Source organism: Guillardia theta, assembly GCF_000315625.1.
Source record: "Guillardia theta CCMP2712 unplaced genomic scaffold GUITHscaffold_34, whole genome shotgun sequence".
Lineage (NCBI taxonomy): Eukaryota > Cryptophyceae > Pyrenomonadales > Geminigeraceae > Guillardia > Guillardia theta.
The window spans coordinates 5,971-19,379 of NW_005434640.1; the positions used below are offsets into that span (position 1 = coordinate 5,971).

Below are 13,409 nucleotides of genomic sequence, written 5' to 3' on the forward strand. Positions count from 1 at the left end.
CTCTCTCTCCTTCCTTCTTGTTGTCTCCTCCTCTCACAACTTCTTTGTCTCTACGTCCCACTTCCTCTTACCATTATTGTTCTTCTACTCTCCTGTCTTGTATTCTCTCCTTTCCTCCTCCTCTCCTCTCCTCTCCTCTTCTCTCCTCTCCTCTCCTCTCCTCTCCTCTCCTCTCGGTGCAACATCATCTTGTACATTATTCGATATTATTTTCTAGCTACACGTGTACGGCAACGAGCATCAAGAATCAGAAATCAAGCAGCAGCCTCTTCCCCTCCCTCCTCCTCTCCCCCTCGTCGTCGAAGTTTGGCATCGGAATACCTCCTTGGCCTCCTCCTCCTCCTCCCCTCCCTTTCCTGCTCCTGCCTCCCCTCCTCCTCCCTTGCCCTGCTGAGTTCGCTCTCTCTCCACTCGCTCCAGCTCCTTGGGAAGCCTCTCACCTGCACGTGTTTCATCCTCTTTCCTCCCCGTGTCCCTCGCGTTCGTCGCCTCCTACCTCTCCTCTCTTCCCCTCGAGCATATCCCTCCCCAACATTCCCCTCCTCTCCCTCCCTCCTCCTCCTCCTCTCCTGCCTCCCCCTCCTCTCCTCTCCTCCCTCCTCTCCTCCCTTACCCGTCGGGATCCTCCTGCCGTCCAGCACAGGATGCTTCAGAGGAGTTTTAGCGCTTTCTGACAGCTCGGACAAGATGCTCTTCTGACTGTTTGTGGTCCTGGCGGAGGGTGAGAGGAGGAGGAGGAGGAGGAGGAGGAGGAGGAGGAGGTGGTGGTGGTGGAGGAGGAGGACAGAGAGAGAGGGAGGGAGAGGGAGAGAGGGAGAGGGAGAGGGAGAGAGTTGCCTGTTTGTCTTCCTGCTGCTGTTGTGAACCCTGCCGATATAGAAATCAGGTGAGGAGTGAAGCGAACAGAGCAGCTGAGAGGAGGAGAGCAAAGGGAAGGGAGGAGGAACGAGGAGGAACGAGGAGGAGAGCGAGAGAGCTGGAGAGGACCTCGACGATTTCGATTCGTTGAGAGAATCATTCGTGTCACTGATAGAGCCATTCAGTCACACGTCAGCATAGCAAGGAAGGAGAAGGAGAGAGGAAGGGGAGGGAGGACTAGGAACAAGGCAGGGGAGCAGGAGGTAGAAGAAGAGCAGGAGGAAGAGGGGGCAGAGGAGGAATCCGCGGAAAAGATAGAGGAGGGGGATGCAAAGCAAGATGTCTAGGAGGAGGCAGAGGAGGAGGCAGAGGAAGGAAAAGGAGGAGGCAGAGGAGGAGGCAGGAGAGGAGGCAGAGGAAGGAAAAGGAGGAGGCAGAGGAGGAGGAGGAGAATACTTCAATCTCCTCGATCGGTCAAGATGCTTGCTGGGGGTTGCTAGTCTCAACGGTCAGTCAATCTCGTTGCGAGCGAGTGGGAGGTACCAGCGACGCTCTTGGCGGGGAGGAAGAACCCTGCGTGCTCCCCCGATCCCTCGTCTTCTTCTTGCTCGTCAACAAGCTCGAGGAGGAGGCCGTCTCTAGCATCCGCTGCAATTCATGTCAGCTTCTCCTCCTCCTCGACCTCCTCGACCTCCTCGACCTCCTCCTCCTCCTCCTCCTCCTCCTGTCGTCCTGCTCGTGCTCGTGCTCGTGCTCGTGCTCGTGCTCGTGCTCGTGCTCGTGCTCCTCCCTATCCCACCACCACCTCCTCCTCCTCCCCTGTGTCCTCTTTCGCCCCCCCGACCCCCAGATATTGCTGCACTCTCCTCCTTCCCGCCTCTTCTCTCCCCCACCTGCTCCATCAGCTCCGTCAAGGCCTTTCGTTGAAGAGGAGGAAGCGTCGGGTCCTCGATGATGTGCTTCAGCGCATGCTCCCTCTCCTGTGCCTCCACCTGCAGAGAGAGAAGAAGAGGACGAGAGAGAGAGGGAAAGGAGGAGGAGGAGAAGGAGGAGGAGGAGGAGGAGGAGGAGGAGGAGGAGGAGGTGGTGGTGGTGGTGGTGGTGGTGGTGGTGGTGGTGGTGGTGGAGGAGGAGGAGGAGGAGGAGGAGAAAAAGAAGAGAGAGAAAGCGAGAGAGGAGGAAGAAAACATTTGAGGATGAAAAGGGGAGATGAGATGAGACGAGACGAGACGAGACGAGACGAGACGAGACGAGACGAGATGAGATGAGATGAGATGAGATGAGATGAGATGAGATGAGATGAGATGAGATGAGATGAGATGAGATGAGATGAGATGAGATGAGATGAGATGAGATGAGATGAGATGAGATGAGATGAGATGAGATGGCAGGCAATCACAGGGCAAGAAGATTGTAGAGAGGAGAAAGAGAGGGAGAGGACGATGAGGAAGAGAAATCAGCTCACCGCCCGTCCCTTCTCTCCTGCATGCATCACCTCATCATGGGGGGCAGGAGACTGATCGAGGAGTGGGACAAGGACAGCCGCGGCAGAGAAGGAGAGGAAGGAAGGGATGGGCATGTTGACGATGTTGCTCCTGTTGTTATCGTCGAAATCGAGGATCTTCCCGACCCCGAGGTAGTCGCGCACGCAGAACCTGATTCGTCCTCCAGTCACAAGTTCTACCCTCCTGCTCCTTCCCTGCCCCTCCCTCTCTCGCTCCTGCTCCTTCTCACTCACTCGCTCCCTGCCTCCTTCCCCCTTCCTGTTCTCTCTACCCCCATCACTTCCTGTTGCTCTCTTCCGCGATCTGACTTCTTTCCCTCCCTGCCTGCCACCCCTGCCTCCTCCTTCTCTCTCCCTCTCCTTCTCTTCTCCGCACCCAACCGCCCGTCCCTCCCCAGCTCCCTTCACCTGCAGAGGTTCCCCGAGCTAGGCCCCTGAGGGTTGGACGGTTCTCGAGCGCCGCCATAGTCGATCGCCACTACCCCCGACGGTGTCGCCGCGTTCCCGAGCTTGTCCACCCTCTGCCCCGCCGCCAGCTTGTGCGGCCACTCCCCTCCCAGCGCCACGTCAGAGTCCACTCGCATGCCCAGCACGTCTCCTCTTTGCGCCTCCACCTGCGGAGCAGCTCAGCTCAGCGGCAGCTCGGGCGGCAGCTGGAGGATCGGACCTGCTCGTGCTCGGGCACATCGAAGGAGAGGAGACCCTTGGTCCTGGCCGTCAGGACGTTCTCTCCTACGAGGCGGTAGGGATGCTTCATGCTTGCCGCCAGCCCCTCCCGCGGCACCTCCCGGTACACCTGCATCCTTACCGTCCCAACTTCGTTGGCCCAGAGCTGGAGGAAACGTGAGGAGACGATGCTGTAGAGGGGGAGACGAGAAGTGTGGAGAGGAATTTGTTGGTGGGGGAGAGTGAGAGAGGAGGAGAGCGGAGGAGGGAGGGAGCAGGGAGCAGGGAGCAGGGAGCAGGGAGGGCATCAACCGGCACAACAGGGTTGCCAATCACGGTGTACTCAGGAAGGACTTTGTCTGTGGGCTGCTCAAACTCAAACTCCTGGATGTCCAGGAGGTAAATCTGAGAAACGTCAGGAGGACGCGGGTAAGGAGGAGGAGGAAGCAACCTTGGAGGACATCTTGCCCTGCTCCCCTCCCCACAGGATGAGCTTCGGGCGAGACAAGTGCGAGGTATCAGTCGGATTGTCCTTGCAGTAAGGAGCCCCGTACAGGAGGAGATCGTGCCCATGAATCTACAGAGGGTGAAGGGTATCAGGCCATCCTCTGGCTGGACTCGTCATCCCGTACAGTCCCTCCTTCATCCCTCGCTTCCTCCCTCCCTCCATCCATCCATCCATCCATCCATCCATCCATCATTCCCTCCCAGCTCCCTCCCTCCCTCCTGTATAAAAGTATCTGAGATGCTTTCCTTGTAGCGCACCCTCAAGATAACCTCTCCTTTTCCCCTGCTGCTGCTGCTGCTGCTGCTGCTGCTGCTGCTGCTGCTGCTGCTGCTGCTGCTGCTGCTGCTGCTGCTGCTGCTGCTGCTGCTGCTGCTGCTGCTGCTGCTGCTGCTGCTGCTGCTGCTGCTGCTGCTGCTGCTGCTGCTGCTGCTGCTGCTGCTGCTGCTGCTGCTGCTTCTGTTCCTCGCACCATTCCTGTCAACCTCCGACTGCTCCTTTCTCCGACCGCTAGACCAGCTCTCCATCCCCATGATCACTCGCTTACATTGCCACAGATAGCGTTTGGCATCTCAGAGTAGACAGTCGGTTTCGACCAGGTCTGGTCACAGCAGTCAGCAGTCGCAACGCTGCCAGCAGTCTCTCCTCCTCTGATCCTCCTGAAATTACGTCCTTGTTCTCCTTCTCCTCTCCCATCCCATTACCGAAAACCCCCTCCTCCTCTTCCTCCTTCATCGCCTCCATCCCCATTCCCATCCCCATCCCCATCCCCATCCCCATCTCAATCACGGGAGTAACGGCAGGAGCAGGAGCCAATCCCGCCTGTAACTCACCCAACTCACGGTATCCAACAGCCAGACATCACAGCTTTCCTGCAGGAAACCACTCTTCCCGCCGAGCACCAGCAGCTGATTGTCAATCCTCTGCGCGCAGTGCCCTCCCCTAGGCAAGGAGTTCGGAACAGAATTTCCAATCTCAACCATCAATATCAGCACAACAACTCCTCAACTGCTCCCTCCCCCGCCGCCTCACCTTCGGAGCGGACCACGTCCACTTGTCGATGTTGAGAACGTGGACGTCACAGAGGTAGCAGGAATCATCTTCCATGTAGCAGTCAAAATCCTCGCTCTCCTCCCTCCCTGCGTCTCTCCTGCTCCTGCTCCTGCTCCTGCTCCTGCTCCTGCTCCCTGCTCCTGCTCCCTGCTCCTGCTCCTGCTCCTGCTCCCTGCTCCTGCTCCTGCTCCTGCTCCCTGCTCTTGCTCCTGCTCCTGCTCCTGCTCCTGCTCCTGCTCCCTCCCCCTCCTCTTCCTCCTCCTCCTTTTGCTCATTCCTTTCCTCCTCCTCCACTGCCACCTCTTCCTCCGTCTGGCTTCTCCCCTCTTCCCCCCCATGCCCCACCCTCTCCCCGTCCTTCTTCCCTCTTCATCCTCCCTCACCTCCTCATCCTCCCCCTTCCCTCCTTCCTCCTCCTCACCCTCACCTTGCCCGTCTGAGACGCTGTATCCTCCAAACACAAGCATGCTCCGACCAAACCTCGAGGCCGTGTGCGACATCCGACGGGAAGGAGCCTTCCCGCTTACCCTGGGCTTGTACCACTTCCACTGATCCATGTTGAGCACAACAGTATCGTTTTCACTTCCAACATATCAGCGAGGAGGGAGGAGGGCGGAGGTTTCAATTACCAGTCACCGTACTCGGAATATCCCCCAAAATGCACCCACTCTCGTCCGAAGGAACAAGACGAGTGGTGATACCTAGTGACTGAGGCGTTACCGCATGAGGCAGATGCTGCAGTGAAGGAGGGAAGCAAGAGGAAGGAAAGAGTAAGGGAGGGAGGGAGGGAGGGAGAGGGAGGGAAAGAGAGGGATGGATGGATGGATGGATGGAGGGCGGTTAACATTTGACCGTATCGAGGTGGGTGGGCAGGCCGGAGGAGCAAAGTATATGAAGTGGAGGGGGGGGGGGCGTAGCGGCGGAGGAAAGGCGGGGAAAAAGGCAGGGGAAGGAGGCAGGGGAAGGAGGCAGGGGAAGGAGGAAGGAGGAAGGAGGAAGGAGGAAGGAGGAAGGAGGAAGGAGGAAGGAGGAAGGAGGAAGGAAGGAGACGTGCTCCTCTCCTCACCTGCGGATGGGAAGCTCTCCAGTGAGGGGAGGATACGCCCACTCGAGCTTGTCCAGGTCGAACGTGAACACGTCGTTGGTCAACCCCTCTCTCCCCAGCCCCGCAAAGAAGACGAGAAATTTCCTGAAGGATGTTGCGGTATGCCCTTCCCTCCCCTCAGGTAGCCTCGTGTTGTGGTTGTTTACTGTCACCGTGCTCCACATCCATCGCCCCGTTCGTGGAGGATGGAGGTTCCCGATCTCCAGGGAGGTTAACTCGTTGCTGTGCCTTCCGGACACAAGGTCCCTCCCTCCAAACATGTACACCCTGCTATCATAAGACTTGTCTACTATCGTCAGCGTGTGTCCTGTCCTCGGGTTCGGCCGGACAATGCCCATACCCTGCTGAAACTTGAGATTGGGTTCAAACAAGAGGGAGGGAGGGGGCAGGGAGGGAGGCAGTGATGAAGGTAGGCAGAGGAGGAGAGGGAGAGGGAGAGGGAGGGAGGGAGGGAGGGAGACAGCCAGATAGGCAGGCAGGGAGGGAGGGTGGTGGGTGGGTGGGTGGCAAGAAGGGAGGGAGGGAGCATCGAGGGGAGGGAGGGAGGGAGGGAGGGAGGGAGGGAGGGAGGGAGGAATGCAGGGAGAATTTCAATTCAGCACAGTTGTTGCAGGCAACACAAGAGCAAGCGGTTGACCATGTTCGACTCTCTCACTCCCTCCTCACCTCTTCGCTCTTCCGCCATAGCAGCGAGTTGATCCTGTTCCCGCCTTCCCCCATCACACCTCCATTTGCAGACCTTGCCTCTACCTGTCTACCCCCCTCCCCCTACTCTGTTTTTTTCGATTGAGATACTAATAGAAAACTTCAATCCTCGTACCAAGCCGATCCAACCAGACGTGAGTTTAACGGCTGCAAGGCCTTTCTTTTCCGTCTTGGTCGATGCCGGGTTCCCGCCCGGCCAAGCCGGCTGCTACTAGCGGCGGCTCGGCCGGGCCCGGGCCCGGGGCCCCCGCTTCCGAAGTTCAAGGCTTCGATCGGACGGTCTGACAGCCGCAGCTCGGAGTGCCGGGTCCATCGCACTGAGGGGCGGCGGGCCCGGTTTCGGAGTTCGAGCCACGGCGGGCCGTGCAAGCGGCTCGGGCATGGCCGCCGCGCGCCCGGGATGATGCAGCCTGCGGGCCGCGGCCCCCCGGTGCCCCTCAGTCCCGGAAGGAATGAATCTCGTACCGGCGTGCCCGGCACCGGAACTTCCTCCCGGGAGTCCGGTCCTGCGGACTGCCAGTGGGCCGGCGCCGCCCGGGCCCGGGCCGGCGCCTTCGCGATCAGGCCCCGGCCGTCTGATCGGACTCCGGGATCATCGGATGGCAGGGCCGCATAGTAGCCTGGTTTTACTCTAGTACTACCGTACCGTATGAACTTCGGAACTTCCGAACTTCGGAACTTCCGAACTCGGCATTGATGACCGGATCTTCTTTACTCACTTGAAGGGCTATTAGTACTCTTTACTCAAAGTTAGTACTAGTATGCGGCTCCGAGGCTCGGTTTACTAAACTTTCCGAAGTCTCTCAGTTTACTAGTGGCCCTTTACAGCGGCTAGAAGAACCAGCTTGTCATCAGGTCATGATGCTGATCCGATCAGGTGCAAGTTGGATGGACCCGGCCTCATGGTAAGGCAGTGGGACTTCCGAACGTCTAACAGTCTTTGACCGGCGAAGGTCACTTAACATTGATAAGTAAAAATAGAACGGTACCAACTCGTGTCGGGATGGCCGACGGTCACGATTGCTACCGTAGTTTTAGAGTGAATGTGGTTCGGAACCTCTGCCGATGAAATATTTGAAATGATGGGATCAAACTTCAAAATTCACAACATAATATCCACTTTCAGTTCAAATGTTTTATGAGTCTCGGGGCGAAGCGTTCTTTACTACAACCTTTACAAATCTGGGGTTGAGTACCCCGTGGCCTCCCAGATCCACCCCTTCCTACCCGCGGCCACTGGTGGATTATAAGAGATTATCTCCTCAACCCCCCTTTTCCCTCTTCTTTCCCACACTTTTGTGTCTCACAAGGGGGTGGTCAGGCGTACGGTGGGGTGACCTTATCCATGTGGAGGGGTCCGTCGTCAAGCAGCATGGCTGACATCGACCTTCGGAACGCAGAAAGGACTCGAGGTAGGGTGGGATCAAGGAGAATGATCACATAACGGATAGGGAAAATGACGGGGTAGTAAGTCTGGAATGAACGGGTAGGTATTGTTCTATCCTTGATCTTCAACATGTGCCAGGGGGTGGGGTGGTGAGTGCTGATCTTGAGAAGTAAACTTCAGACCCTTTGATGTCAGCCCAGGGTTGCTGTAGGAAGGGGGTAGTACCCCTGGAGCAAAGCATTCCGCTGTCCACCCCCCCGGGGTACATGGTTAATTATTCTCCGAAATCACCCCGCACCAAATCGATAAATAGGGGGTGGGGTTGTGTCATCGACCCCTGTGACTTGAAACGACGTGTTCTCGGAACGTTTTGTGACTACCGGAAGAGGGTGAGGTGGAGAGGATGAGAAGGGGATAACAGTAATCCGGTCAGGCAGCAGACGGACACAGTCACGCGAACCAAACCTTAGAGCATCTGTCACCTATTCAAGATCTGCTCCTGCTTGCCTTATCACCTACCATCAACTTGATCAGCAAACAAACTCTATCTACAAACTCTCCTCCATCGTTCGTTTTCACCGTCAAATCTGATATTTGTCATGGTTTCATACGAAGAAAGGGAATCCTGCAAGAAGGTGCAGGCATGGCTTGCGAATGCCCAGGTCGATGCAGAAGAAATACAAGCTGCCTCTACTCAATCTAGCCTGGTTGGCAACCGTAGGCGAATTCTCCTTGCTCCCCCCGAGGAGCCCCCAGCGGAGCAGGAAACCGCGCCTGCTCCCAACATGTTAGACATGTTTACGTCGGTACTTACCCTGGCTCCAAGAGCGCCGGAGTCACCACATTCCTTGCAAGAGCCACCGTGCGTCCCGCCATCGCCTGCAAATAGCAATGTCTCTTCCTCGTCCTTTCAGCAGCTGGGGGAGGCGCTCTCGGGGCTGAGCGAGCACGTCTTGCAATCAGGCATTCTGAGGTCAGGATTCAACTCTCTCTTTGAGAAACCGAGCACGCCAGACAACACGAAACAGATGCTCGCTCGCAGCATCGACGTCGCACACTTCAATGCAGCTCAACAGAGGCGAAGGTCGACTTGCTCCATGCCGTCTTCAACAAGACCTGGGACAAGAAATGGGACAACAACCAAGCGTCTTAGTCGATGTAATTAGGAAGTCTATATAGATTGTACATCAAAACTATATGTAAAGCAATCAATGGCGATCATAACAAGAATCTTCAAATTTAAGCTCAAATACCAAGATTCCTGATTTCAAATCTAGACTGATGTCTAAGAGCACCGGCAGCTCGAAACTACATGTTCGGGCTGAGTTTGCCATAGGTCAGTGAACCCTGTAGCAGTTTCTGCTTTTGTTTTGGGGACAGCAGTTCGCAGGATTGGGGTTGGTTCTCCGAGGCTGTCTTTTCAAGTTGCCTTCCGAACTTCAGGCTCACCGTTTGGCCTCAGTGCGACAGGCCGCCGGCCGCACATTCTGTAGTTTTTTGGCTGAGAGCCTCGGAGTGTCCGTCAGCCGGGTACGGTCACTGTCAAGCCGCCTTCTCGACTCTCTGACGTATGAGCTCGAGTCAGACTCAGCATATAAGAGACTCCCGTCTCTTGCAGTCACTGCCTCTCATTCAATGCCAGCCCGCCCGGCGCCGGTGGGTTTAGCGCCGGGCTGACTGGCTCCGAGGCTCGGAGTGAGGCTCAGCGAGTGATAGCGGCATCGGCGGCCCGCCTGAGCACGTCACTGAGTCACGGTCGGAGGCGAGTCACGGGCCGAGGGCCCGGCGGCGTCACCCGGTGACCGCGCCGGGCGGCCCCCGCGGCCCGGGGCGGCCCGGCCGCCGGGGCCGCCGCCGCCGCCGTGCCGGGCGGCCGGGCCCGCCGGGCCCAGCCCCGGGGGCCCCCGGCAGTGCCAGTGCCGCCACGGCGGCCGCCGCGGCCGGGCGGCGCCGGGCGGCCCGCCCGGAGCCTCCTCAGGCTCGGACTCGGCCCGCCGGAGGGCCTGTCCGACCGCGGCGGGCCCGCGGGCTGGGCCGCCGCCGGCCCCGGTGCGGCGCCCCGACCGGGTGTGTACGGTACTACCGTCACCAACTGAGTCGGGCCCCGCCGAACTTCGGAACTTCCACGGCACATTCGGCCGCAGTCACGTAGTACGGAGTACCGTCATGGCATCAAGTTCCGATTGAATAAATCAACTCATGATTAGTCAATTTGTGTCACTATAGTGTTTTTAACTTAACTTTGTTTTTAAAGATTTGGAGAGAACCCCTTGACCGGGTTCCATAGTCAACACGGCACCGCCTATAGTCAAGTGAGGGCTTGATGGCCCCCTCCATGCTGGTGGGAAGTTGGCTTGGAGGTGAGAGGCGGAACCTGGTCGTGGGTACGCTCTTGGCATGCATGCTAGCCGACGTGAAAGATGCTCATGGAGTCGCAAGCGTCATGCCCTTAAGTCGAGCGAGCGAGGCCCGTCCTCTGGTACAACCCACCTTGGTTCGAGAGGGTCTGCAAAAATTTGTCACGTTTGTGTTGCCGCTGTCAGAGCGCGCATGGATTGAGCGCCCTGACGTATCGTGCTGTTCTTCAAGTCCTACCACGTCAAATGTGCAGTTCACAAAGAAAGTGAAGCTCGAAAATGTAGTGAGAGTGCGAAGAAACCAGGTTCACGATGTCGCTTTCCACGGAACGAGCAGGCGAATGCCAAAGCGCAGTGAAAACTCACCTGAGAGTCAGATAACAAACCAGTACACTGGACGACATTATGATGAAAAGGTAAGAATATGCACTATGAGTCGTTGATGTGTAACATTACCTTGCCTGTCTTCTCTTCGTTGCAACTTCTTGATTGAAATCTACAATTTCAGGACTTGGTGGAAGAGGAGAATGCTGGAGGCGACATTGATATCATAGAGTTATCTGAAGATGATTATGAGATCATCAGCCATGCAGGCTCAATACCGAAGAGGAAGGGAAAAGGAGCTCTGGCAAAGACGATTGCAGGCTCTGGCGATCGTTCGATCACTGACGGGGGTGTGTGAAGTGGTTCGTTGTTCTTTCTCCCGGTTGTGACGAGTTTGTCAGGGAATGACGATCTTCACTGCATGACGGTCGTTCAACTCAAGGAAATCTGCCGATCGCAGAAACTGAAGCTAACGGTAAGCTCCGCTGCTCAGTGTGCTCTCCTGTGATGTTGGCCGTTGAAATGAAGGGGAAGAAACAAGAGTTGATAGACAGGATTCGGGGAAATTCGCAGCAAGCACAAGAAGTTGTGAACAATGCAAGGTAACCGAGGAGGAACAGGTGGGCGGAAGCAACCGTCGAGCTGGTCTCATTTGTAATACAATTTTTTTCATGACAAATTAAGTGCTTCGAATGAAGATTGGACACAACTGATTTTCGAAAATCACTCACTCACCTGTTCTATGGTTGACTTGATGCAACATCCATATATGGAATTGAGATGATACCACTCAAGTGAATTCGGTGCATACAAACACTCAAAACTTTATATTCACACAAACTAACACAAAAATCAACGTTGGAAATCTTTCACCAAAATCAACGCCTGAAGAATGAAAACTTAAGAGAAGAATCTCTTGTACCCAAAGAGATTCGATTAACAAGACGCAGTACAACTTTCTTCCATCTTCGAGAGGTCGAGACGGTATTCGGCTAGTTTTCGCTCGCATTTTGCAATCTTCTCCGTCAGGTACAACTTCTCGACTTGACGTTCTTGGGCAGACAGCATCTTATACTCACTCAGTTTCTTCTCATCCACCATCGCTCCATGTTGCGCTTCTCCTGATTCTAAAAGTGAAAGGAGATTGCGATATTTTGCAAGTTTCTCCTGTCGTTCCTCGATCTTGCCAAGTATTTTCAATCGCTTGTCTTTCGATTCTTTGCGTTTAGTCGGTTGCAGCTGTAATGATTCGACCTTCTGCTCGTCTACCATCAAGTTGTTTAGATGCATTGCCTCTGGAAGTTTGCCTGACATTATATCCTTCATTTGGGCTAACGCAGCTTCCTTTTCATCGTCACGCAAACCTTGAAACATCGCAACAACTGTATCAGGCCTGGCTTGCAACCTTGTCGGACATGTCTTGCAGAGCTTGTCAAACTGCTTGGTGAACCTCTCTACAGACTTTCCTCGACCTTATCGAGCGCACACCGCAGCTGATCTACATGATGAACACGTTCTGTCTTGATCGCAAAGGTGGGCCGAGAGCATGTAACCCACTGCTTCTGCGATAGAGCTGAGAGTCTTGTCGCTGGGGAGACGACGAAAGCTGTTGTGAGCTGCAACCTTGATCCTCTTCCAACCAGCTCTCTCGTTCCACCCACTCCTCCTTCCGCCGCCACTGCCGCCACCACCAGCCATAGGGTTGAGACGAGCACAGCCATTTGCCGCTTCTGCATTCAACTATACCCCACCCCCTGTTTCATGTTTGCGCTTTTCGGACCCTTAGTTTATTTATGTACTACCCTACCTTTTACCAGTCATTTAGTATCACTTCATACGCTTACCCCCTCCCTGGAGAACATTCCTACCCATATTTTTTACACAAGCCACTGCTCAGTGCCTAGTGCCTGACCGTTCACGGTTGTCACCGTGGCACCGTGGCATGACCCGGGCCCGGCGGGTCCGAGTCACGCCCGATCTCCGGGGCCCGGCCCGCTGCCCCGTGCGGCAGTGCGGCAGGCCTTACTAGTTACCGCCGCCGCTGGGCAGGCATCCAGGCTTGCGGCGCGGGCGAATCAAGCCCGCCGCCGCGGCGGACTCGAGCCCGCCGGGCCGCCCGGGCTGACTCGTGCCGGCGCGGGGCGGCGCAGCCGCCGCCGGCCTCCGTCGGAGGCCGGCGCGGCCGGGCTGCAGTCACTGGCACTGAGTGCCAGGATCATCGATCCGATGATCGGCCGCGGGCCGCGACTCAGGCCCTCAGACAGGCTCCGGCGGGCCCAAGCTGCACACGGCACGGTCACTCTGACTGTCACGGTGCCACAGGCTGGCACGGCCACCGTGACGACGCCCGGCCGGGCCCGCCGCGGGCCCCCGGCGGGTCACTTACTGAGTGGCAGATCACAGGCTGAGTCATGCGATAGCCGGTACGGTAGACGAAGTCATCTGAAGCATTATGGTTCTACAGCATAATCTGAGACCCCCTTGGGATCCTGACGTGGCATCCTTCATCAGGATGCCAAAGTTCCTTCCAACATCTTCTTCGGCGACGTCCCTCTTCTTCTTCAAGTAAGCTAATCATTCATTTCATCACGTTCTTGACTGCCTCCTCTCCCTCTCCCTCGCCCTCACCATCTCCCTCTCCCTCTCCCTCTCTCCCTCCCTTCCTCTCTTTCCTTTCCTCGTCCACTCCCTCTTCTTGCTTGTTCTCTCCGTCTCCGTCTCCGTCTAACTGCACCATTTTCCTGGTTATCTACCTTTATCCTGCCCCGTTTCCCTTCCTCTCTACCCCCGCCTCCCTCTCTCTCCCCCTCTCCTTCTTCTTTCCCTCCTTCCCTCCCTCGTTCTCACCTCTGAACTTCCTCCCCCCGCTTCCCCCTCTCTCACCTTGCTCTGATTCCCTGGTTAATTCACTTTTCACTGTCCCCTCCCTCTCCCCACCACCCTCC

The 13,409-nt window shown here is 56.6% G+C and overlaps 4 protein-coding genes across 4 annotated transcripts; 1 reads left to right on the forward strand and 3 right to left on the reverse strand.

Annotated features, from left to right (window-relative positions):
• Nucleotides 1-2,314: 2,314 nt before the first annotated feature.
• GUITHDRAFT_108396 (hypothetical protein) lies at nt 2,315-6,029 on the reverse strand (the record flags this gene model as incomplete). Its single annotated transcript, XM_005832445.1, has 12 exons — nt 2,315-2,513; nt 2,771-2,976; nt 3,030-3,194; nt 3,341-3,387; nt 3,794-4,010; nt 4,081-4,134; nt 4,203-4,313; nt 4,367-4,507; nt 4,566-4,633; nt 5,014-5,168; nt 5,216-5,287; nt 5,653-6,029. 12 exons carry the CDS (start codon nt 6,027-6,029, stop codon nt 2,315-2,317), a joined length of 1,812 nt encoding a protein of 603 aa, XP_005832502.1.
• Nucleotides 6,030-8,388: 2,359 nt separating this feature from the next.
• GUITHDRAFT_108397 (hypothetical protein) lies at nt 8,389-8,659 on the reverse strand (the record flags this gene model as incomplete). Its single annotated transcript, XM_005832446.1, has 2 exons — nt 8,389-8,557; nt 8,598-8,659. The coding sequence occupies 2 exons, from the start codon at nt 8,657-8,659 to the stop codon at nt 8,389-8,391; spliced, it is 231 nt and encodes a 76-aa protein (XP_005832503.1).
• A 1,447-nt stretch (nt 8,660-10,106) lies between these two features.
• GUITHDRAFT_108398 (hypothetical protein) lies at nt 10,107-11,070 on the forward strand (the record flags this gene model as incomplete). The annotated part of the gene is made up of 4 exons (XM_005832447.1): nt 10,107-10,556; nt 10,649-10,814; nt 10,866-10,939; nt 10,993-11,070. The coding sequence occupies 4 exons, from the start codon at nt 10,107-10,109 to the stop codon at nt 11,068-11,070; spliced, it is 768 nt and encodes a 255-aa protein (XP_005832504.1).
• A 204-nt stretch (nt 11,071-11,274) lies between these two features.
• On the reverse strand, nt 11,275-11,863 carry GUITHDRAFT_152619 (hypothetical protein). Its single transcript, XM_005832448.1, has one exon. The coding sequence runs from the start codon at nt 11,788-11,790 to the stop codon at nt 11,401-11,403; it is 390 nt and encodes a 129-aa protein (XP_005832505.1). The 5' UTR covers nt 11,791-11,863; the 3' UTR covers nt 11,275-11,400.
• Between the last annotated feature and the right edge of the window lie 1,546 nt (nt 11,864-13,409).